Here is a 26,549-nt window from a genome sequence, read left to right as displayed (position 1 = left end):
AATCAAAAATGTTTAAAATCAAGTTTGAAATTTCCGGTTTTCAATGAAAGCATTCGCTATGAGACATCATTTTAGCGCAAAATTAATTATTTTGTCAAAATTGGTCAAAATTTTCCCATAGTTTCAGAAGAATTTGATAAAATACTGTAATACCAAAAGAATACCAAAATGTGGTGTTCGACCATTGACAAATTCTGAAATTTTGCAATATCAAAACAATACCTTTAATTGGTAAATTGGGATACCACATTTTGCTCTTGCATAATCTTCAAGACAAATTTTAAAGGGTTCAGGAATACCAAAATTTGGAATTGATACCAGGGAAAGGTATTATAACGCATTTCCCTTGTTATTTACCCATGCTCGGGATAGCAGTTGATTTAGACTCGAGCTTATTCTGCTTGATAATTTTGGTAAGCTGATGAGCAGTATTATGTCCCTTGCGAAAGCCAAACTGCTCATTCAAAATTATATTATTATAATATAATTAACGATAATTATCGTTGGTAAAATTCAAAAGCCTTGAATAGATGACCTTCTCAAAGAGTTTGGACAAACTACTCAACAGACTAATGGGACGATAACTTGTTGGCGATGTTGGATCTTTTTGAGGCTTCAAAATTGGTATGACTTTGCCCAGCTTCCAATTGGGTACTAAAGCCCTATGTCAATTTTTATGTACAACGGTAAAATACACGATTAAAAACCATTTATGATCACTTTTTTTAATTTTAATGCAAAAAAAATATTGACAAGACAACATTTTTTCGATAGATCAACTATGGTCCCCTTGGAACGAGCTGTCAAGTAGGAGCTTTTCTGTCAAGAAGGACCGCGAGGATAATTTTTCAAAATTGATTTAAATTATTTAATTAAAAATGTCATCAAAGCCAGGAGCTTTCATATTCTTCATTTGTTTAACTGCAACTTTGACTTCCTCACCAGAAACATGGGAATCTGCAGGAAATTCAAAGGTAGGGTTATTCACGGAAAAAAAGTGTTCCGGAAATCATGCAAATCGTACCATGAAATCGTAAATATCGTGATTTTTGCTTTACGAATTTTTGAACTATGCATATTGGGCACGAATTATCCTGGAATCGTGAATAAATATGCATGACTTTCCATGATCGATTTCACTCGTAAACGTGAATTATTTTCATGATTTCATGAAATGGATGCATGCAGTCGTGAAAAGTATTCACGATTTTATGAATAAAAATTCATGATTACGGTAAAAAAATATACCTTGTGAATAAAAATTCATGCTTTCATGCATAAAATTCATGAAATCATGAATTTTTATGCATGAATTCGTGCACAAAATGCATGAGTTCTGGAATATTTTTTTATGATTTATTTTTGAAGGCGTAAATAGAATTGGTGAAATCATGTATCAAAATCATGCATAAATTTCATGAATTCGTGATTTTTTTTATGAAATCATGAATAGGGACGTGGCGTTACATCGTGCTGCCACCTGGTTTTTTTAAGCGCAAGAGTGTAAAAGTGCTGAGTCATCGTCTAAAAATAGACGGCGTCCTATCTCGCCCAGCAAAATGAAGTCGATAAAGTAGTCGTTTTCAATGAGAAAAAGTGGAAAACGTGGTCTAAAAATAGCGACGCCATCCCCCTATTTAATTCACGTTTACGAGTGTATTCGGGCATGTCTAATCATGCATATTAATTCACGGCTCCTGGTTTATTCGTGCCCAATATGCATAGTTCAAAAATTCGTTAAGTAAAACTCGTAATATTCACGATTTCATGGTACGATTTTCACAATTTCCGGATCACTTTTTCTGTACATTTACCATATCGTGCCACTGGGGGCACATATCGGAATTGACAAGGAACCCTGTTTTGTGAAAAAACGCAGGACATTTTATGTGATGCCAATGTACTCTGGCCCATACCTGGCCCCTTTAGAACCGGTCATCGGTTACCGGTGGTCACTGGGGACATTTCGGAATGTGCAAGGAACCCTGTCTTGTGACATATCAAAATTCATGAAATTTAAAACTGTGGCCATTTCATGTGATGCCAACGTACTCTGGCCCCACCTGGCCATTTTGGAACCGGTAACCGGTTACCGGTGGTCACTGGGGACATTTCGAAATGTGCAAGGAACCCTGTCATGTGACATATCAAAATTCATGAAATTCAAATCTTTGACCATTTTATGTGATGCCAATGTAATCTGGCCCCTGCTCGTAAGCATAAGGCTTTCTAGACCCAGTGAAAAAAATAGAATTTAACCCAAAAATAAAAGGGAGACTGGTCGAAGTGAATTTGACGTACCCAAACAGACACGAGATCGATTTAGCCAGCTTAGACCAGTCTCCCTATTTAGTGTCTCTACTCCAGATCCCATTTTCTGGCGGTAGTCATTTAGTATAAAGGGTATAAATGGATGAAAATAAATATTTCTATACATGTTGCTATTGTGAAATTGGCTCAGGAACACGAACATGATAATAATTTGAAAATGGGATCTAAGGTGTTGTTCGCGCGTGTGGTCGGTTCGGGAGATTTCGGACGCAGTAAAACACCGTTTTTAAACTACGCGAACTAAAACAATTTTATTGCGCGAACAGAAAAACGTTTATTTTAAAACGCGTAACCGTCTGGCGTAGTCGGCAGTTTATTTCTAACTAAACTCTAAAGGGGACAGTACATGGGATGCGAACCGGGGAGAGTTCAAAAAGAGCGAGGATCACCACTGGCTCTCATCAGAGATGGCCAGGGACAGATAGGGACAAAATTACATTTATTTGTGGATCACATTTAGGCTGGTAAAATTGTGAATTGATCTATCGCGCGATCATACCGGCCGCCTTGGAATCACTCTGATTCAAACATTCTTCTCGCTGTTACAACTACTACTACAATTCCCACTGCTATCCCACTGATTTGTTTTGATTCTGTTCCTTATCTCTTATCCGTTATCTTCGTCTCTTATCTACTTCTACTGTTTCTGCTATTACCCTAAGTCAAGATTGGTCATTGTTCTCCTTATGTACTAGCGATCGCGGCTGCGGCCGTCGATCGAACACGAACAATAGCCAGATATTTTTCTTCTTCTGGGCTGGCTGGATCGTGCATTTCGCTGCAGTCGAAAATGCACCAATTTTGCGTCAGATTTGCTGCTTTCTGGACCGGACTGGACATCAAACGATCAACCTGGATGCCGCGCTGCTGCTGGGGACACTTCTGGGGTTGATTGGTGTCGTGGTGCGCTGCAAAATGCTGATTTGTCGTTCTTTCAGGTGCTGTTTCATCATGGCGACAGCAGGTTGACCCTGAACTTGAGCTGGATCTGCTACTTGTAGCGCTTGAACTGCTACCGTTTGCTGGTGTAGATTTGAAATACTGCTGCTTGGCTCGATCGGTTGATCTTCTGTTTGTCGCGGGGGTGGATGCTTCGATGTGCTGCGGTTGTTGTTCGACGGCGTGCCGCCGACGTCAGTTGTCGGTTCGTCTGTCTGCTGCTGTTGCTGTTGATCTGTGCTGGTCTGTGCTGAACGCAAAGCCACCGTGCGTGGGTGGCGCCGTGCGTGTTCTGCTGCTCCGTTGTCTGATGCGATCGGTGACGCCGGCGTCGGCGTCGATGCGATGTGAGACTCCCTAATCAGATGAGAGGGTGCTTTTTAATCAGTTAAATTATATTCAAAAACGACTTGCCTGAACTGGGGGAGACCTCCGTGGCCTCCCCCGACGCCTCCTGGCGTCGCTGTTGACCCTCAGCGGTTACCGACACGATGGTTCTCCGGGTGTACGATGCTGCGATGACGGGGGTTGGCTCCATCGGGCTGCGATTGGGAACGAGCTGGCCAAGCTCGCTGCTGGTCGTGGCAGATGGGACCGGGAGGACGTCTCCTCCGCTGCTGTCATCGTGAGCGCGTGTACCTCGAAGAGTTCCAAACGTGGAACAGAATTTAGCTGAGTTCAAACAGTGGGGGCAGTCTTTTCGACCGAAAAGGCGCTGTGCGCCGCTGTTATCCGTAACCGTAATTATGCTGGGCTTTTGCCAGCTAGATCGCAAGCAAACATCTTCATGCAAACCACAACCGAAACAAAACAGGTTACCTCAGAGCATTTCGGAAAGTTCCGATCTTTTTGACGGCCTCCGAGCGCAGAACGACCCGCAGGTCTGGGCGCAGACAGGGTGGCGACTCTGGAGGAAAAAGATTCGGTGAACTTTTTGAAATTCAAAACAATACATAACTTAACTGGTGTGCGGAGGCCTTTCGACCTCCGCCGTTGGAGGAGTCCTAGTTCTCCCCTTGCGCGGTAAAAAGGTTGTCACGGATCGGCAGAATGCAGATCTTAGAGATCGCACGCTGATAGCTACCGTCCTTTGTGCGCACCGTGACGACACGGATGTTGCCGTCAGCTCCCGGGTGGATATCGGAAACGCGTCCGAGCTGCCACTTTAGCGGCGGGAGGTTCTCGTCCTTCAGCAGGACCATGGTTCCGACAGCAACGTTGTCTTTTTGCTTTGTCCACTTCGTGCGGTTGTGCAAGTCCGACAGGTAGAGGTTGGACCACTTCTTCCAGAGCTGTTGCGTGTACCGCTGCACGGTTTGCCAGGCCGACAGTCTGTTCTCGGGAATGTGGTCGAGGTTTGGTTCTGGAATCGCAGTGAATGGACGCTGGATCAGGAAGTGTCCTGGGGTCAGCGCTTCGAAGTCTGCGGGGTCGTTGCTGAGCGGCGTGAGCGGTCGCGAGTTGAGGATCGCTTCGATCTGGACCAGCACAGTCTGGAACTCGTCGTACAGCAGGGTGTGCAGCCCGATCGTACGTTTGAACAGCAACTTGAAGCTCTTCACTGCGGACTCCCAGAGGCCGCCGAAGTTCGGCGAGCGAGCGGGAATGAACTTGAACTCGATGCTGTCGTTCGCTGTTTCGCGAATGATCTCCTCTTCGAACTGCTGACTTAGGAACAGCTTGGCGAGTTCGCTCAGCTCACGTCTTGCGCCGACGAAGTTCTTGGCGTTGTCGCACATGACCAGCTTCGGTTTGCCACGCCGGGCAGTGAACCGTTTGAGGGCCGCCAGAAATGCCTGCGTCGTTAGGTCTGCTGCTAGTTCTAGGTGAACGGCCTTGGTGACCAGGCAGACGAAGATGGCAACGAAGCACTTCACTGGGCGAGCTCGACGCTGCGGGTACGCGACCTGAAAAGGTCCGCAGTAGTCAACTCCGACTCGTGCGAACGGTGTACACGGTGTCGTTCGGGCGGCAGATCCGCCATGAGCTGGTCCAGAACCTTCGGCTTGACACGGAAGCAATCGACACACTTGTGGATCACCTCGCGAACGAGGTTGCGGATGTTAATCGGCCAGAAACGCTCACGCACAGCAGAGATCAACAGTTGTTGTCCAGCGTGAAACATTGTCTCGTGATAGTGTGTGACGATAAGCTTCGTGAACGGATGACGATGGTCGAGAATGTACGGATGCTTCCGATTGTCCGAGACTGCGGCGTGCTGTAACCGGCCGCCGACGCACAGGATTCCATCGACGATTCTTGGGTTCAGCGCAGCAATGCGGGAGTTGCTTGGAATCGCGCGATCTCTGGACAAAGCATCGTACTCTTCCGGGAAGCATTCTCGTTGAGCGAGGCGCACCAGCTTCTTCAAAGCGACCTCGAGCTCTTCAGCCGTCAACGGACCAACTCTGCGACAGTGCTTGTTCGCCGCACGGCTGTTGAAACAGAAGCGGCAGATTACAGCGGTCGTCCGTATTGTCACGGTGTACGACGAATTCGCTGTGAACAGTTTGCAGGGCTCGGTGTCACGTGCAACTGCAGCGACAGCGTTGTGTTCCTCCAGTTCTTCGTGGTCGAAGTCTGCTGCGTTCGGCACTTGAGCGTGCGGCCAGTGCTGGTGGTCAAGACTCAGCCAATCGGGTCCGTTGAACCAAAGCTTTGAGTACTGCAGCTGCATCGGTGTCATGCCGCGAGAAATGATGTCAGCTGGGTTCTCTATTCCGGGCACATGGTCCCAAGATCCGCTCTCCGTCAGATGTTGAATCTCGGACACACGGTTGGCCACGAACTGGTTCCATCTGGACGGCAGTGACGCAAGCCAGCAGCGTACGATCATGGAATCCGTCCAGAAGAACGCTTTTCCTCGGAAGTTGATGGCGTTGGCCACTTTCTCGTACAGATGCGCCAGCAGCAGAGCGGACGCCAGCTCCAGGCGGGGAATCGACTGCTTACGCTTCTTCTTCTTCAGGTTCTCGAGCGGTGCGATGCGGGATTTGGAGGCCAGCAAGCGGACGGTGACGTCGCCGTTGGCCGAAACGGTTCGAATGTAGATGCACGCACCGTAAGCGTTGACTGAAGCGTCGCAGAACCCGTGAAGCTGCATATTCTGGTCATCTGCACCTGTGCCAATCCAGCGGGGTATCGACAGGCTGTCTAGACCGGCTAGATTTCTGCGGTATTCACGCCAGTACTCCTGCAGATCTTCTGGCAGAGCGGCGTCCCAATCCAGTTCCATGCGCCACAGCTTCTGCACGAAGATTTTCGCTTGGACGAAGACAGGACCGATCAGCCCGTACGGGTCGAAGATCATGGCCATGTCTGAGGCCACGACACGCTTCGTGATCACGGCAACGTCGTTCCACTTTGGCGATCTGAAACGGAAACAGTCCGTACTGGGCTCCCAGACGAGCCCGAGCGTCTTGACGGTTGCGTCAGACGTGTCCAGTTTTAGCAGGGTCCGCTCGTCGCGAAGATGTTCCGGGACGTCGAGCAGGATGTCTCGGGAGTTTGAGTGCCACTTTCGCAACGAGAATCCGCCAGATTCCATCAGATCGACCATTTCGGCGACTAGCTCTTTTCCTTCTGCGACCGTGTGCGCACCTGCCAACATGTCGTCAACGTAGAAGTCACGTTTGAGGACCTTGGCAGCGGATGGGTGCGTCTTTTCTCCGATCTCACCGAGTTTTTGCAAGCACTTGGTCGCTAAATACGGCGCAGACGCCGTTCCGTACGTGACAGTGGTCAGCTCGTAGATTCGGATGGGTTCGTCCACATTGTCTCTCCAAACAATCCTCTGCAGTCTCTGGTCGTCAGGCTGGACGCGAATCATACGGTACATCTTGGCGATGTCAGCGACGATGGCAACAGCGTGGAGTCGAAAGCGTAGCGCAATGTCCAGTAAATCGTCCTGCACAACTGGTCCCACCATGAGCGCATCGTTCAGAGCAACTCCGGTAGACATGCGACAAGAAGCATCAAACACCACGCGGAGCTTCGTAGTGGTGCTGTCCAGCCTCAAGACGCAGTGGTGTGGCAGGTAATACGCTAACTCTCCCCCGGCCGTGTCGCCGGCAACCCGTTTCATGTGTCCCATGGCTTCGTACTCGTGAATAAAATCACTGTACTGTTGTTTCAGGTCTGGATTCGCTGACAGCCGCTTCTCCAGTCCCAGGAAGCGTTTGATGGCTGTTGATCTGGACTCACCGAGACGCTGGACAGCGTACTTTTCTTGGGCAGCGTCACAACAAATCTGCCAGTTTCGTCACGAACCGTCGTCTCCTCGAACAGCTGCTCGCACGTGGATTCTTCGATCGAGTGCGTGCTCTTGGTGCGGCACGTTTCCAGTTCCCAAAATCTGGTCAGCAGCTCGTCGATTGCCGCGACGGATACGAGAGACGTCGATTCTGGAACGCTGCCGGGAAGCCGGCCGGAAATGATCCAACCGAACACCGTGTTGTGCAGCGTGGGACCGTCTGCAGCTGGTTTCACCCGTTCGTCCGTCAGCAAGTCCATGTAAAACTCGGCACCGATAATGACGTCCACTGGACCGGTTTTGTGGAACTCCGGATCAGCCAGGAACATCCAGTCGGGCAGCTGAATTGTAGACGGGTCGATGTACGACGTCGGCAACGAGATGTTGAGCTTGGGCAGGACGTAGAACTGCATCTCCGACTCGTACGCTGAAATCCGATCAGAACGCGGACCGACATCTGCACGCACGAGCTGCGTCGACACGCAACGGGAAGTTCCGATCCCTTGGATCGGCAAATACGACGATTGTCGCTCGAATTTGAGTCGCCGCGAGAACTCTCTGGTCATCAGACAGTGCTGTGAGCACGAGTCAAGAAGCGCACGCGCTAGCAGCGTGTTTCCGAAGCGGTCTTTAATGCGGATGAGCGCGGTTGACAGGATGATGTTGTGTGTGGGCGTGACGGGTAGTGCAACGTAGTTTTGGCTAGTGGTTTGTGGCTGTGTGGTTTGAGAGTCTGTAGTCTGTAGGTTAGTCTGATTAGCAGGTGCATTGTTGGCTGGAGTGTGTGTTGTCTGATTCGTGTTCTGTGGTCTGGGTTGTTGTCGCTGTACTGAGGTCGTCGCGGTCGGTCTCGACTGCTGTTGTGGAACGGAGGATCTCATCTGATCATTGTGCAGCATCGAGTGGTGTTTCTGGTGACAGTGGTGACAAGTTCCTCCTTCGCACGTCCGCGGGTAATGTCCAGGCTTCAGGCAGTTTCTGCACAGCTTGTTCCTCGAAACAGCGTCGTTGCGCTCCGAGATTGTCATCTTCTGGAACTTGAAGCACCGGAACGGGGTGTGCCACGGGCCGCTGCAAAAGTGACACTGGTTGCTGCTCCGCACAGCAGTGTGACAGACTGCTGCTTTCGGAGGGCGCTGTTCCGACGATTTCGCTTTCGCTCGTTTGATCGACTGAAGAACCGAACAGTGGCCGCGCAGGTACACCAGTAGAGCCTTGTAGGTTGGGACTTCCTTGCTGTTGTGGTGGGTCTCCCAATTCCTAAGCGTGGCCGAGTCCAGCTTTGAGCACAGGACATGCGCCATAACCGTACTCCAGTCGGCAGTCTTTTCGCCCATCTTGTCCAACATCTGCAGATTTTTCTCAAACTCACCGAGCAGGTGGCTGAGACCATCGTACGACTCCTTGGTCAGCGGTTCCAGATCCAGAATGACATCGAGGTGGGCTTTCACGATCAGCTTCTTGTTTCCGTACTCCTCCTCCAGCGCGGACCACGCGACGGAGTAGTTTTCTTCCGACAGATCGATGCCACTGATCTCCAGCAACGCAGGACCAGAAAGAGACGATTGGAGATAGGTGAACTTGTCCATCGATGTCAGCTTCGAGTTCCGGTGAATGAGACTTTTGAAGGTGTCACGGAAGGTCACCCACTCGCGCAGATTTCCGCTGAAGTTCGGCAGATGAATGTCAGGCAGCTTGACGCGCAACGGAAACGAGGTATCCGCATCACCAACACTTGGAACAGTCTGCGCGACGTCCTTGACCGGCCGCTTCGCAATCAGCATCGCCTTGATCTTGCAGAATTTGTTGTCGAACTCCTGCACCACCTGTAGATTGGCCTCTTCACGATGTGACACGACCTCCTGCTTGACCTTCGGCTCCGCATTCGCGAACTTGGCCGCATCCTTTTCTTCCAGCAGCAACTCCAGCTTCGTCCGTAGGTCCGTGAACTCCTGGTACACGTCGTTCAGCATTCCGAGTCGAACTTCCAGCTGGCACTCGTGTTCTTCCGCCTTGTAGTGCTCGACGAACTGATTCAGCACCTCCAGTTTGTTCAGCAGGATCTCCTGCTTCTTCCGCAAAGTCTGCAGATCGCCCATCGTGACCACTGATCGCCAACTGAATAACATCCACTTTCACTTTCAGATTCACCGGAAACAGACAGATCGACTCGACGTTCCACGACGCGACCGCGCAAGACAGATTGCGAACTGTACGACCCAGTATTGACAGCAGCGACAGGGGAATCGACAAGGGAATTCCAGAGGACCAGACAGAACAACACAACACTCATGCAACCTGACCAGACTAATAAAAACTCTCGTGCAATTTTATTTTCAAAAGCCACTTTATTTCTCCGCAAAGAGCCAAACTAGCCGAGCCACCGTTTACGTGCAAAATACTCTCCTGAATCTGCTTCGAAATCCGCCAAATCCGTCCCGAAAGCTCCAGGCGCCAATCAATCACCGACTCGAACGATGACGTCAGCCAACCGGTTGAGATGGTGACGTCGCGACGCTTGCCAAAGCTCGCGCACACCGTGAGTCGCCGTGAGTTCCGCGATGGCGAAATCTTCTTCACCGCACTGCACTGATCGTCACTGCCTTTGTTCAGCTGCTTTTCAATGCACTATTGTGCCACTGTTCAGCTCCGCTTTTTGGGATTTTTTCCCGTTTTTTTTTGCACTTTTTTCACGGATTTTCCGTGCACTTTTTGTCCGTTTTCAGCACGCACCAAAACTGTCCAGGCGCGCTTCTGCACCGTACACTTTGCACTGCTCTTCGCGAGCAGGCCAACACTTCGCGCACTGAACTGTCCGTTTCGCGAAGTGTCCCGAACCTGGCCAGACCGGATCCTTCGGATCCGGTTCGAAGGACCAAATGTTCGCGCGTGTGGTCGGTTCGGGAGATTTCGGACGCAGTAAAACACCGTTTTTAAACTACGCGAACTAAAACAATTTTATTGCGCGAACAGAAAAACGTTTATTTTAAAACGCGTAACCGTCTGGCGTAGTCGGCAGTTTATTTCTAACTAAACTCTAAAGGGGACAGTACATGGGATGCGAACCGGGGAGAGTTCAAAAAGAGCGAGGATCACCACTGGCTCTCATCAGAGATGGCCAGGGACAGATAGGGACAAAATTACATTTATTTGTGGATCACATTTAGGCTGGTAAAATTGTGAATTGATCTCTCGCGCGATCAGGTGTCTAAAAAAATTCAAAAAGTGACTCCATCTTGTAGCATTTGAGTTGTGTACTTGTTGATGCGAGGTGGTTTTGTACCTTTTAAGAAAGTGTCTCGAACAAATACCAGACACAGCTCAAGGAGGCTCCCCCTCTAATAAAAAAAAAATGAAGAATTTTTTTTCCGGAACTCGACATACTTCGCTTGAAACTGCCCTCAAACTGGTTTCGGCGGAAAAAAAAATTTCAAAAATATTTGCAACAGCATAACCTTTTCCCACCTACCAACATATCCTGGAGTACCACAGGCTGTTGCCATAAATCCAGAGTCCTCCATTTTGGAAAGTCCAAAGTCGCTTATCATGATTTTACTATCTTCTGATGGACTGTAGTATAACAAGTTTTCTGGTTTTAAATCTCTATGAACTACACCTTGCTCATGCATGTAGTCTACTGCTTCGAGTACTTGTCGAATAAGATAAGATGCGTCTTTTTCAGTGTATGACCCTTTTTCAACAATACGGTCAAATAATTCACCACCAGTTACTAGCTCCATAATCAAGTAAACCTTCAACTTGTCTTCGTATGTCTCGAACAATTGCACAATGTTTGGGTGTGTAAACCAAGTTTTATCAGCATCATCTTCATTCCTTCTAGCACTAAATCTCTTTAAAACACGTATTTCGTTTTCCAATGAATCTTCTTTACCCTTTAAAGCTTTTTTATCTATGATTTTTACGGCATATGCTTGTCCAGTTTCACGATGTTCACAAAGACGAACTTCAGAGAATGCACCCGTTCCAAGTAATTCTTTTATCATATATTTATCTTCAATGCTTGGCTGTTTATCAGGTTCTTTAGTTTCCTTTCGGATTTTCTTTGATGAATCCTTTTTACCAAAAAGTGGCATCTTAACAGCTTTTTCTTCTTTGTGTGCTTTGAATATTTCAATATTTCACCAATTCGATGTCTGTCTGAAAAATAAATAAAATAAATGACGATGCAACAATCACAGATGCTTCATAAAAGATAAAAACCAGCGATGGAATAATCATCATCAAAAGAAAATCATTGGACGTTCATCAAGAAAAAAAATCCGAAGAGAGTATGGCTCTTCTCTCTCGCGCACGAAAGATCGGTAAAAAGAATCTAAAAATTTTTTTTTTTTTTGATTTTTATTTATTCAGTTTTTCTTTTCCATGTACATTCATTCAGTTAAAATATTATTGAGTGTCCAATCACAATGGATGACTTTTCACCTCAATTTTAAATACTAGCAACTTTCATTTATTCATGAAATATTGTAGCTTTCGCTATTCAGTGATTTCAAATGTAGGAGATCCTACATGTACAAAAGGGAAAAGGGATACCTTAAAACTAACTTATAAACTATATAAAGAGCGGATCAATGCAGCTGAAGACTGCAATGATTTTTGTCGAAATGCATCAATTATCTTATTGGACATAACATTCAAAGTGTCAACTTCGGCTAATTGATGAAGTTCACTGGTGCTGAACCAGAGAGGAAGTTTCAGAATCATTTTCAGAATTTTGTTCTGAATCCTCTGAAGTTTTTTCTTCCTGGTTAAGCAACAGCTTGTCCAGATCGGCACAGCATAAAGCATGGCAGGTCTGAAAATTTGTTTATAAATTAACAGTTTATTCTTGAGACAAAGTCTAGAATTCCTGTTTATAAGTGGATACAAACATTTAATATATTTGTTACATTTAACCTGGATACTTTCAATGTGATCCTTGTAAGTAAGGTTTTGTCAAAAGCAAGTCCAAGATATTTCACTTGATCCTCCCACTTTAAATTTACCTCATTCATCTTTATAATGTGATGACTTTTGGTTTAAGAAAATCAGCCCTTGGTTTGTGAGGGAAAATAATAAGTTGAGTTTTGCAGCATTTGGAGTAATTTTCCATTCTTTCAAATAAGAATTGAAAATATCCAAGCTTTTGTAATCTTCTTGTGATGACACGAAGGCTTCTACCTTTGGCGGAGATGCTTGTATCATCAGCAAAAGTGATTTCTGACATCCTGGGGCAAATCAGGCAAGTCAGAAGTAAAAATATTGTATAAAATTGGACCCAAAATGCTTCCTTGAGGGACGCCGGCACGTACAGGTAGTTGATCAGATTTGCTGTTCTGATAACATACCTGCAGAGTACGATCCGTCAAATAATTTTGAATAATTTTCACGATGTAAATCGGAAAATTAAACCTTTTCAATTTCGCAATCAAACCTTTATGCCAAACACTGTCAAATGCTTTTTCTATGTCTAGAAGAGCAGCGCCAGTAGAATAGCCCTCAGATTTGTTGCTTCGAATTAAATTTGAAACTCTCAACAACTGATGAGTAGTTGAATGCCCAAGGCGAAATCCAAACTGCTCATCAGCGAAAATTGAATTTTCATTAATGTGCGTCATCATTCTATTAAGAATTATTCTTTCGAATAATTTACTAATAGATGAAAGCAAACTAATGGGCCGATAGCTTGAAGCTTCGGCAGGATTTTTGTCCGGTTTCAAAATCGGAACTACTTTGGCATTTTTCCAACTACTGGGAAAATATGCCAAATCAAAACATTTGTTGCAAATTTTGACCAAGCTACTTAAAGTTGCTTCTGGTAATTTTTTAATTAAAATGTAAAAAATGCCATCCTCACCAGGGGCTTTCATATTTTTAAATTTTTGATAATAGATTTTATTTCATTCAGATCCGTATTAAAAACTTCATCTGATGAAAATTCTTGTTCAACAATATTCTGAAATTCTATTGAAATTTGATCTTCAATAGGACTCAAAACATTTAAGTTGAAATTATGGGCACTCTCAAACTGCTGAGCAAGTTTTTGAGCTTTCTCCCCATTAGTTAATAGAATATTATCACCATCTTTTAAAGAAGGGATTGGTTTTTGAGGTTTCTTAAGAACCTTGGAAAGTTTCCAAAAAGGTTTGGAATAAGGTTTAATTTGTTCGACATCTCTTGCGAACTTTTCATTTCGCAGGAGAGTGAATCTGTGGTCAATAACCTTTTGCAAATCTTTTGAATTCGCTTCAGTGCAGGATCACGAGAACGTTGATACTGTCTTCGGCGAACATTTTCAGACGAATCAGAAGCTGAAGATCGTCATCAATAATGGGAGAATCAAATTTGACTTGGACTTTAGGAATAGCAATATTCCTAGCATCCAAAATTGCATTAGTTAAAGATTCCAAGGCTGAATCAATATCAGCTTTGGTTTCTAAAACAAAATCATGATTTAAATTATTCTCAATATGATGCTGATACCTGTCCCAATTAGCTTTGTGATAATTAAACACAGAACTATTGGGTCTGGTAACTGCTTCATGAGAAAGTGAAAAAGTTATTGGAAGATGATCAGAATCAAAATCAGCATGAGTCACTAAAGGACCACAATACTGACTTTGATTTGTCAAAACCAAATCAATTAATTGTTGATGGATTTCTAACAGAAGAAAAGCAAGTTGGCCCATTCGGGTATAAAACCGAATAAAGACCAGAAGTGCAATCTCTGAATACAATTTTACCATTGGAATTTACTTTTGAATTATTCCAAGATTGGTGTTTGGCATTAAAATCACCGATGATCAAAAATCGAGATCTATGCCGAGTAAGTTTATTCAAATCCCCTTTGAAATAATTTTTATTTTCCCCAGTGCATTGGAAAGGCAAATATGCAGCTGCAATCATAATTTTCCCAAAAGAAGTTTCAAGTTCAATGCCCAAACTTTCAATAACTTTTAACTTAAAGTCACGTAACGTACTATAAGTCATACTACGGTGGATAACTATTGCAACTCCACCGCCATTTCGATTCATTCTGTTATTGGTTATAACTTTATAATCTGGATCACTTTTCAAATAAGTGCCAGTTTTTAAAAATGTTTCGGTTATAACAGCAACATGCACGTTATGAACTCGTAAAAAGTTGAAAAATTCATTTTCTTTCGCTTTTAAAGAGCGAGCATTAAAATTCATAATATTGATGGAATTACTTAGATCCATGATTAAACTTCAGGGTAAGAACAACATCATTCGCAAATTTTAATCCAATCTGGATAGCTTCCATCATGGATGTAGCATTACTCATTGTTTGAATCAAACCAAACAGTGAGTTTTGCAAAAAAAGTCATTTTTTCAAACGTAACATCGCCGAGATCAGAAGATCCCAAAGCGTTGCCAGCAGAAAAATTTTCAAATGAAATTTGAGGTACCTGCCCAATTTGAAAATTGGTAGAGGATTTAAAATTCGTGGATGAACCCGAACCCGAAACGACGTTGGCATAAGAAATACCATTGCTGTTACCTAACTTTTCCATGGTAGGGGTATTGTTCGAGTGAGACAGCACGAACGTTTGATTTAAAGATGCAGGTACAACCTGACTTGAAAATTTCGGTTTGGTTTTCGGCTGATGCTTAGCACGAGAATCCAAAACCTTTTTTCTGATGGGGCAATCCCAGAAATTTGATTTGTGATTTCCACCACAATTTGCACATTTAAATTGGGTGACTTCTTTCACGGGACAATTGTCCTTGTCGTGAGAAGAATCCCCGCAAACCATGCATTTTGGAACCATGGCGCAATGATCAGTACCGTGACCGAATGCCTGGCAACGCCGGCACTGGGTCAGATTCTGGCCATTACCGCCATGTTTCTTAAAATGCTCCCACTTTACCCGTACATGGAACAAAAACTGAACTTTGTCCAAAAGTTTCAAATTGTTGATTTCATTTCTGTTGAAATGAATCAGATAAAATTGTGAAGTCAAACCAAAGCGAGAAATATTCCCGTTTGTTTTTTCTTCATTGGTATTACTTGGGATGGGGCAAAGCCAAGCAACACCTTAAGTTCGTTTTTGATCTCATCCACCGACAAGTCGTTGGAGAGACCTTTCAGGACCGCCTTGAATGGACGAGCATTCTTGGTCTCATACGTGTAGAAATTGTGTTTGTGGTTTTTCAAATAACCAACAAAAGTTTGGTGATCTTGTAAAGATTCCGTCAACAAGCGACATTCTCCTCTTCGACCAAGCTGGAACGAAACCTTCAAATTGCAAGTTTCCTTGCAATTCTTCAGTTGCGTTCGAAAGCTGGCCAAATCGGAGACGGAAGTCACTACAATTGGCGGAGCCTTTACTCGTTTCTCGACGGCAGAAGGCTCAGTACGAGGAGAAGGATCCTTGTCAACAGTTTCGGATAAAACACCGAAACTGTTTGCCAATGGAATTGGAGGATTGACCTCACTTTCAGAATCAGAATCAGACCTCGGATGAGGCTGTTTTCTTTTTCTGTTTCCGTTAGCCGGTTTAGCGTTCAAACGCTTCACCGACGTAACGATCAAATCTTCAGAAGATTTGCGTTTACCTTTGTTTTGACGCATTTTGCAAGCAAAGTTCTCTTAAAAAGATGGCTTCGTTTGTAAAATACAACAAAATTTCAGGTGGGGTTAGTCTTGAAAAGACTGTTTAGAATTTTGGAAAGTAACTCAGGTAGTCTTTAAAAAGACTGTGAATTTTGTTTGAAATAACTCTGAGCTTAGGTAGTAAAAAATACCGCAGCTCTAGTGTCCGTTCACCACGAAGGTTCGCAAGACACTGAATCTAAAAAAATCATCATCTTGATTATTCGGCGGAATATCTTTTTCACTACTACACTAACAAGTGTAACGTCACACGTCGAAATATGACCTGTCACATTTTGTAGATGGGCAATGTGTTTAAACAAAGTGAAATAAATATTTTTAAGTGGTGCTGACAAGGAAATTCACAAAAAAATCATCAGCAGATTGATTTTCTTGGAGATGTTCGGGAGCGATTTTCTTCTCCGTGATTAGCCTCCTCTCTCTTTCGCGGGTGAAGAAAGTTCGCAAGCGAAATTGATTTTTTTTGTGATTATTCCATCCCTGATAAAAACATTTATATCTCAGTAAAGGCAGCTGGACCCAGGGATGCCAGATGAAATTTTGAGTTATCTGCAATTTTTTTCAAATATCTGCAAAAATCTGCAAACTTATATACACGTAAAACTAGGTTTATGGATTCGTATCAATTCTGTTTAAATAAATTATGATGTTTGACTTAAACAACGTTTAATGTATGTTTTATGTACTTAAATCTGTGTGAAAACAAACTAAAATTATTTGCATTAAATTCAATTAATTTGAAAAAACGTAATAAAATGTACTATAGTTTCAATTAAATCTTATTTACCTACATGATCAAAAGTCTGGATCGAATTGCAATGTGTTTCCCCTTTCGATAAAACGACAGGATAACCCTAAAGTAAAATTTAAAAAATATACAAACAATATTTTTAAAATTAAAACATTTTTATCAAGATACTTTTTGTATTTTATTTCTATATGTGTTTTTTCTATTTCAAGGTAAGGCTAATATAAAAATTCTTTTTAGGGGTTTTTCCAATGTGTTTCGAAAACCAAAATTATACAAAAAAATTAACTGTCATTTAAAATAATTTTCAATAAATAATTAGGGCACGGTTTTAGTTTTGTGATACTTTTAGATAACTTAACAAAAAGTTAAAATAAAATTAGCGATAGTCTTATTTCGTGCAGTATTGTATCTAAGGAAATTATTGTTTCAACGATTTCAGCAGATTTCACGTAATTATAAATATTTTTTTTTAATCTCTAAAGTCCAGGTAGCATATTTTCAGATACGTCCAACTTTTTGATAACTATTTTAAGGGCTTATTCTTCTTGCATCACTTTACATGAAATATTTACTATTTGTATGGTCATGTCAGTTATTAACATAAACTTCGAAATTATTTTATTTATTATAAGAGGAAATCTGTTGCATCTCGCAGTTAAAATACCTATGCGATAATTTTCTAAATTGATACGAAAATTCTTATTTATTTCAAATATTAATAAGTCTCTGAATTATAATTCTTTCATACGAAAATTTATGGTTCGCTATTCACGACAAAATTAATGGGAATGGAAAAGCTAAACTAAAACAATTCAACAGAAAAAATGTGTTGCGTTCTAAAATATCACAAAAATTAAAAAAAATATATATTTTTAAAACTAATTTCAATAATTAGATTAGAGAAGTTAAATCTCTCACGCCCATGGTTACTTCAGAGCACCAAAACTTTAAACTCAAATATACTGATACAACTTTTCATGGTGTTTTAAGTTGCAGTTGTTCATGTAGAATGTATGCTAACATCTCTCCAAATCAAATCAAAGAAATCTGAAAGTGCAGAGATTTTAGAATTTGTATTTCATTCTTCAGAAATATGGTCTTACAGAAAAGAATAATTAGTTTTAAACATATTTCGAAGCCTTTTCATACAACTGGATCAATAGATTTGAAGAAAATCAGTTTTTGTGATTTAGAAAAAAGTTGCTCATCTTCCTGATGGTGCTCTGGGTGCACTACTTCAAATTCAACTTTTTTGCACCAATTCGATGTTTATGGGTTAAAGTAAAGTATTTCCTGCATTATTGTACCAAAATTCAACCATTTAATTTTTTTACGATAAGCAAACAGCTCTTGGCGTTAGAGGGTTAACGAAATCAATCAATGTTTTACATTTTTAATTTCTTGTAAAGCCGTTGCAAATATTTTTCAAAGTTTATGTCGCCCCCACCTTCAAAATTTGTCCAAAAAATCAGGGGGCAAAAAAATATATTTTTTCAAAAAACCTCAAAATTTCAATGAAAATAGAAATTAAATCCACTGAAAACAATCTAAAATGAATTTTTCTACATTGATAATCATATTTAGCATTTTTGGGCTGGATTAAAATAATTTTGAATTTTTATAAAATTCCATAAAAAACTTTTTTTCGCGAAAAATAAAATTTTCGTAAATATTTAGATATTTTGGAAACTAATGATTTCAAAACAACTGGACAAGTGTTTAATGCATTTTTAAACACTTTTTTTTATTCAAATGGCTCGTAAATTCAATTTTAAAACTTTTTTAATTTTTTACTTTTTTGTAGAGCTGGATGATAAAATGATTTTTTTTAATATTGTGTTTATTTGTTTGTTTATCACAAGTAAATTTATAGAACTTCATAAAAGTAAAACTTGAATCAGTCGAGTCTGGGCTGTATGTGTTATCATGAAAAAAATGTTTTTTTTTGTTAACATGTAAAAGTCAAAACTTTATTGTCGATTTTCTCCTTGATAAACTTGACCTTTGAACAAAACATAAAAAATGCTGTCGTTTTGATATAAACAGTGATGAATCCATACTCTAATCTTCTTGCAAAATCGATTAATCTTTTGTATTTCTATTTGTATTTTCGCTAAATCTTTCCCTAAGCGGTCCCATCAATTTAAATCCATGGAGAGACGATTGTTGCATATTAAAATAAATAAAAACATGTCAGATATTATTTAGATAAAAGTTTTATGTTTTAATATTTTTTATATTTTAATCAAAACCGAATTGAAAAGCACTCAAATTGCAATTTATGTTTTAATTAATCTTATGTATGCCTCTAGCCTATAGTCCTACAGTTCAATTTTTTTGTGAGTTTAATTCATCCTCCAATACCTACAATTTATTTTCTATGTATTTTTTTTATCCTGTATTTTAATATTTTTTTTCCAGCATATTCTGGATTTATTTTGTTAACAGTTGAGCTTTATTATAAGAAATTCCTCCAGATTTGATATTTTTGTGTACCATTGATGGTGAAAAAATGCTTGCCTTAGTATTGAAATATACACATGAAGATTTTAAGTTATATATAAATTGAATTATGTTACTTCTATAGTAATTTTGCTATGTCATGTTTAATATTTTAAAAAATAATCAAAACTCATGTCTTGTGCCCTTTCAGACAACTAGAAACGCTATGATTTATTTATTGTTTTTTTTTCTGTTTTCAAGTTTATTTTCATTGGATTCTTCTGTAAGCAAAAAAAATCTTTTTAAATATCGATTGCATTAAAAATTAATTCTAATTATTTTTTTAAAACCATTTTTGTGCACTGCTGCCAAATTTTTAAGAAAAATTGTAATAGTCTTTCAGAAATTTAGAATTATAATTATTTTAATTAATCCAATGAAATAAAAAATAGGCGTGGAAAAGAAATATGCAACTAACGTTTTTTGTACAATTTAAAAAAAATATTCGAAATATTTTGAAATGATTCGAAACACAAACCCAAAATAAAAAAAAAAACAAGGCAAACAATATGTGTTAAAATGATTTTATTTCAAACACTTAAAAAAAACTAAACTTATCATTCTTTATATGAGCAGTTCTCTAGGATTTCGGTCATGCGATTTTTTTTGTATTTTTTAATCCGACTGAAACTTTTTTGGTGCCTTCGGTATGGGACCATCCATAAACCACGTGGACACTTTTTTGGGAATCTTTTACCCCCCCCCCCCTTCGTGGACAATTGTCCATACAAAATAAATCTTTTTTGTATGGATCGTGGACAATCGCCATACCCCCCCCCCCCCCCCCCCCCTAAAGTGTCCACGTGGTTTATGGATGGTCCCTATGCCCAAAGAAGCAATTTTGCATTATTACTTTGTCCATATAATTTTCCATACAAATTTGGCAGCTGTCCATACATAAATGATGTATGAAAATTCAAAAATCTGTATCTTTTGAAGAAATTTTTTGATCGATTTTGTGTCTTTGGCAAAGTTGTAGGTATGGGTACGGACTACACTGGAAAAAAATGATACACGGTAAAAAAATTTGGTGACTTTTTATTTAACTTTTTATCACTAAAACTCAATTAGCAAAAAAACACTATTTTAATTTTTTTTTATTTTCTGATATGTTTTAGAGGACATAAAATGCCAACTTTTCAGAAATTTCCAGGTTGTGCAAAAAATCATTGACCGAGTTATAAATTTTTTAATCAATACTGATTTTTTAAAAAAATCGAAATTTTGGTCGCAAAAATTTTTTAACTTCATTTTTTTATGTAAAATCAAATTTGCAATCAAAAAGTACTTTATTGAAATTTTTATAAAGTGCACCGTTTTCAAGTTAAATCCATATTTAGGTGACTTTTTTGAAAATAGTCGCAGTTTTTCATTTTTTTAAATTAGTGCACATGTTTGCCCACTTTTGAAAAAAATATTTTTGAAAAGCTGAAATTCTCTATATTTTGCTTCTTCGGACTTTGTTGATACGACCTTTAGTTGCTGAGATATTGCAATGCAAAGGTTTAAAAACAGGAAAATTGATGTTTTCTATGTCTCACCCAAACAGCCCACCATTTTTCAATGTCGATATCTCAGCAACTAATGGTCCGATTTTCAATGTTAAAATATGAAATATTTGTGAAATTTTCCGATCTTTTCGAAAACAATATTTTCAAAATTTTCAAATCATGACTAACATTTTAAAGGGCGTAATATTGAATGTTTGTCCCTTTTGTAATGTTAGTCTTATATGACCTTTTCGAAAGAGAAACGTGATTTTATCTCACAATAAGCAATACAAACAATAATGAAGAAAGTGCTACAAAATTCATTAGTAAAAGTGACCTATTTATTAGGAATCGTATTCATGTATGATTCTTTTGCAGTTTGTCGTTAAACATATAAGAAAAAAAAATTAAAAGAGGAGATAACAACTTAAAAAAACATTTGCAACATCATTGTTGATTGAATTGGGATAAAATTTGTTACAAATTGTTAGTTTATGTTTTTGGCAAATTTAAATTAGCTGTTTGTCATAAACTAACAAAAATAAATAGGTTATCAAAAACAAAACTCACTGAAACAAATCATCGATCAAATTTGGCTGTAGCGGTTCAATTAAAAAAGAAACTCCGTATATTTTGACATATTCGGAAAAATTATTGATTTTCTTGTAGATTGAACAATATTGTACCTGTGCTTCCCGCGAAAAGAAGCTGTATCGAGAAATTAAAAGTGAGAGTGTCTGCGTGCAACATGGAGTTAAACTTTTCAAAGTGCTATTGTAATCTTCACAGCAACTTCACAGAAAGTTTAACTCCATGTTGCGCACACTCTCACTTTTAATTTCTCGATATACATTATCGCTATAGTTTAGCCTGTTTGACTTTTTCGCATTGTACGAATTAGTTAAAATTAGAGTTTTTGCGTGACTTAAGAAAAAAAACTCGTTAAGTGTTTTTGTCAATATTTTTGGCAAATTAAATAAAAAACGAATGAAAATCATATTTGAATCATTGAATCTTAATTAAAATTAAATGTCTTATTTAGAAATTGCTATTGAATATACCAGGAGAACAACTCCTACGTGGTGACTTAACGGCCTAACAACAACTAAGACCGAGACCAACGTTTTACTACTGAGACTCACATTGAAAATCTTATGTAGATTCGCACTTCCATATATTTTTTTTGTTTTTAAAAATAGGAAACAGAGGTAGAAAATCAAATTCACCGTTATTTCAAAACATGAAGAAATTAATATAAAAAAATGCCAAAACTCAAATTGAATTTATTTATGTTTTTTTTTTGTATTCGGGCTTCTTCGGAACTACCCCCTGAATTCAAAGATTGACCCATCACTAGGATAAATTCCAAATTTGAGCTCATTCTGACACCGGGTTCCTAAAAATATGGTGTCTTGAGGAAAGTTTTTCTAAAATTAATGAAGGTTCAACATCTGAGAAATTGTTAGAATCGGATAACTATGACGCCCTCCACGAGTAAAAAAGTGTAACAGTTGCAATTTTCCATACATTTTGACGATTTCTCCCATACAAATTTCAAACGATTAGAGGGAGGGGTTCCTGTGGTCAGAATGAGCTCATATTTGGAATAAAGGACAGCTTTTTTTTTTCAACAATAGCCAACATCTTGGAAAACAAGCAACTTCAACCTTTTGAACACCTAGCTTTGAGCAGGATTCTTGCAGTAGAGTATACCAAAGCCATGTTGTAGAGCGCACAATCTGATTTGTAATTTTTTTGCGACAATTCTCAAGTGATTAAAAAGAATGGTTGGTAAAATTCCTAAAATTTGGAATACTTGCATATTTTGACAGTAATCAAACTTGATGTAGGTCTAAGAAGATTGATTCTAAATTTGTAAAATGCTATGTACTCAACTTATTCAAAGAAATTGTCACATAAGAATTAAATTTTTTTTGCAAACCTCACCGGTAAAATATCTGCAAAAATCTGCAACAAAAAAGTTGTCTGCAACAAATTTCGGAAATCTTCAAATTTGCAGAGAAATCTGCAAATCTGGCATCCCTGCTGGACCACAGCAGCTATCAATTATTCATCAAAATAAAAGAACAGCTGTCAATTACGGAACCAAAACCGAGTTGCTGTGCACTGTAAAAATGTACAATAACTGCAGGCATAAACTTTAGATTGTTTTTAAATGTCCTATAATTTGATAGCGTTGCCATTTTGAGACCACGTTTTTCCACTTTTCATCCAACGAATCCGACTACTTTGTCAACTTTATTTTGCTGGGACGAGATAAGACGCCGTCTATTTTTAGACGATGACTCAGCATTTTTTCACTTTTGCACTTGCAACAACCTGGACCTTTTAAAATAGAATCCTGAATCCTGCGCTCCAATTAATCATCACAGAAAGATATCGTCGCAGTAAAATGCTCATAGGGGAAAGTGGGGTAAGTGTAACAAGCTAGGGAAATGCTCGTTATAACCCATTAAAAATGTTAAAAAATCAGTCGGATTTTATTATAATTAAATTGCTTCTCATAAAGGAAATTTACAGAAAGGATTGAAACAAATACCTTTAAAATTTTAATTGTTAAATGTTTGTCCAAATATACACTAACTCTACAGAAATTATCAGCCGTTTCTAATCACAGAATCACTGAATGATTTAATAAACGGAATAACTTTTTTAATGGTTGCTCATTCTGATCCGCACTCTGGAAAGGTAGTCAAAACAGTGAACAGGTACCGTAAAACGGGGTGACTTTGATAGCCGGGGTGACTTTGATAGGTTTGAGATTTTTCCGCAATACGTACGGATTTTTTTTTTAAAAATACGTACGGAATTGTTTAGAATCATACTGACCGTGGTAGAAAAGTATTCAAAGTACCTCAAGAAGAAGTTTTCATAAAATTTTGAGAAGTTTAAATTGTTAGTTAACTATAATTCAAAAAATGTTGATTAAAGTCATTATTTTAAACTTCTCAAAGTGTCTTGATTTTCTCAATGAACATGATTTCGAATCGGAAAACGGAATGCATTTTCGGATTCTTTGGGCAATTTTCCACTAGAAGAAGGTTAAATAAGTTTGTAAATAATAAATAATGTGTGTTTTTGGAACACAATTAAAAATAAATTTCCAAATTTATAGGCAATTTCAGTTGAACAAATTTTATGTAAAATGTGAAAACTTGTGATTCGTTCGTGCTTTGAATTCAGTATATAATGCAATATAAATCGATCATTTTATAAACAAAACTTGTTCTAACAAATTTTAGGCAAAGTTCCGACTTTTTACCAATTTAGCCCAAAATTTATATGTATTTTGCTAAAAAGCTTATAAACTTAGCTAACTAAGTATTAATATTGTTTTTTTTCCTTAAAACTTTATCAACTACTTTAGTGATGATATATTTAACGTACAAATAAAATTTGAACATCTTAAATAATATGATTTTAACAAGAAAAACTATGACTATCAAAGTCACCCCGGAATTTAAACTAAGAATTTTTAACGTAACTATTTTTCTAAACACTATTGAAAAAACTTATTTTTTCCAAAATAGTGCATGGACTTTGTGTGGCCTACCCCAGTACATATTAAAAAATAATAATCTTGAGAATAACCTTACCTGTTGGAAAATATTCCAAAATCAAATTGAAATCCTATCAAAGTCACCCCGGTTTACGGTACATAAAACAGTTTAATTATATATTTTAATCAACCAAGCACATAACATTGCATCGAACTTAACAGAGCATAATATAAATCCTCTTGAAACAATTAATTGTTTTGTAATTTTTTCTAAGGGTTACAGCCCTTTTTATTTAGGCGTCTATACCCTTCCTCCCGCACCTGTCGCTGCTTACCTTTATTAAATATGGCCTTTCAATTCAAAAATATGTATAGGGGAGAGTGGGGAGTCTTGATCCCCGGGGACACTTGATCCCAAGCCTGTATCTCGTCAGCATGTGGGTAAAACAATTAGCTTTGTTCTAGAAAGTTGTGCGAAATTAACTAAAACTCATTGTAGAAAACAAAGAAAAAAATTAAAAAATGTTTAGATTCAGTTACACACATTTTTCTAAAACGAGCTGCAAAAACTTCCAAGAGATTTTTTTTTCTTTGTATTGATATGTATAGAAAACACTCAAAAATTATTCAAAAAATTATTTTTTACACATGAATTGTTTGATAAACTTATCAACTCCAAAACCCTTACGCATTTGATGTTAAATTTATCGTCATACTATTTTTACAATCAATTGTTTAAAAAAGTGCGTTTAGGGAGACTTGATCCCTGCATTTTTACAGTCACTGGAATCAGCCTCAAGATTAATTAATTGAGCTGGGTTTTCATACATAGTTTCCTTTAGTATAGTTGTACATAACTTACTGCAGTTTGAACCATTTTTCAAAAGTTTCGTAAACAAAAATTTGCAGCTTTTGTAAACATGCTTAATAGGGTGGGTACGTTTTTCAAAAAGTTCTCGGATCAAGTTTTAGTATGGTTCCCCTTGTAGGGCATGCCCATAGGGACTTTCATGCCAAATATCAGCTCATTTGGTTGTAAACTGGCTGCGCGCATCAGGGTTAAAGTTTACATGGGAATTACTATGGGAAATTGGATCTTTTTGTTCAAACGCTCCTACAGGTCTGGGGAAATCACGCGCCAACTTCTGGTATGGTCAGGCCTATGGGGAATGGTCTGGAGAACACTTTTCCCGAAGAGAGCATATGGATTCGTTGTCCCTAGACCTGGCGCATCGGCAAACAATCCGATGTCTCCGGAATCAACGGTTTTCTCTCAAAAAGCATCAAATTTTCCTTAGCATGCTATGAAAGCTCGATGAACACCGCGACGCCATCCGTCAGGCAGCTACCACGTGGGTGAGAAACGGCTGGAATATTCAATTGCAAACCTTCTTTTAACTAGAAAATGAACATTTCGAGTAATCCTGCCATTATTTAGTCGAATTCAGAATCTTTGCATAGCAATTTTGTATTTGTTTTCAAATATTTCAACCACGTGGTCGCTGCCTGACGTATGGCGTCGCGGTGTTCATCGAGCTTTCATAGCATGCTAAGGAAAATTTGATGCTTTTTGAGAGAAAACCGTTGATTCCGGAGACATCGGATTGTTTGCCGATGCGCCAGGTCTAGGGACAACGAATCCATATGCTCTCTTCGGGAAAAGTGTTCTCCAGACCATTCCCCATAGGCCTGACCATACCAGAAGTTGGCGCGTGATTTCCCCAGACCTGTAGGAGCGTTTGAACAAAAAGATCCAATTTCCCATAGTAATTCCCATGTAAACTTTAACCCTGATGCGCGCAGCCAGTTTACAACCAAATGAGCTGATATTTGGCATGAAAGTCCCTATGGGCATGCCCTACAAGGAGAACCATACTAAAACTTGATCCGAGAACTTTTTGAAAAACGTACCCACCCTAATGCTTAATTTTGGTCTAAAAAATAATATTTTAAGTTTTTAAATATTTAACATAATAAACTTGTTATATTTTGAACACAAACGTACAGGTTTTATGTGAAATTGCTGTAACTTATAGAAAATCTAAAGTTTGGATGAATAAGAAACATTTTGCTTAAGATTTCTTCAAAATGTTGAAAGGGGGATCAAGTTACCCCTAACATTTTTA

At 39.5% G+C, this 26,549-nt stretch overlaps 1 protein-coding gene across 2 annotated transcripts in view; it reads right to left on the bottom strand.

The window, feature by feature from the left end:
- LOC6053004 (calcium/calmodulin-dependent protein kinase type 1) overlaps positions 1–26,549 on the bottom strand; it is a 183,256-nt gene that overhangs the window by 105,558 nt on the left and 51,149 nt on the right. For both annotated transcript variants that reach the window (XM_038261823.1, XM_038261821.1), the window contains one exon: positions 10,992–11,680. In XM_038261823.1, the coding sequence (XP_038117751.1) occupies positions 10,992–11,616 (625 nt within the window). In that variant the 5' untranslated portion in view covers positions 11,617–11,680. The remainder of the gene's footprint in view (positions 1–10,991; positions 11,681–26,549) is intronic.

The sequence above is a fragment of the Culex quinquefasciatus genome, chromosome 3 (assembly GCF_015732765.1).
Source record: "Culex quinquefasciatus strain JHB chromosome 3, VPISU_Cqui_1.0_pri_paternal, whole genome shotgun sequence".
Lineage (NCBI taxonomy): Eukaryota > Metazoa > Arthropoda > Insecta > Diptera > Culicidae > Culex > Culex quinquefasciatus.
The sequence above is the reverse complement of the archived record's forward strand: the minus strand, read 5'-3'. Positions and strand labels throughout refer to the sequence as shown.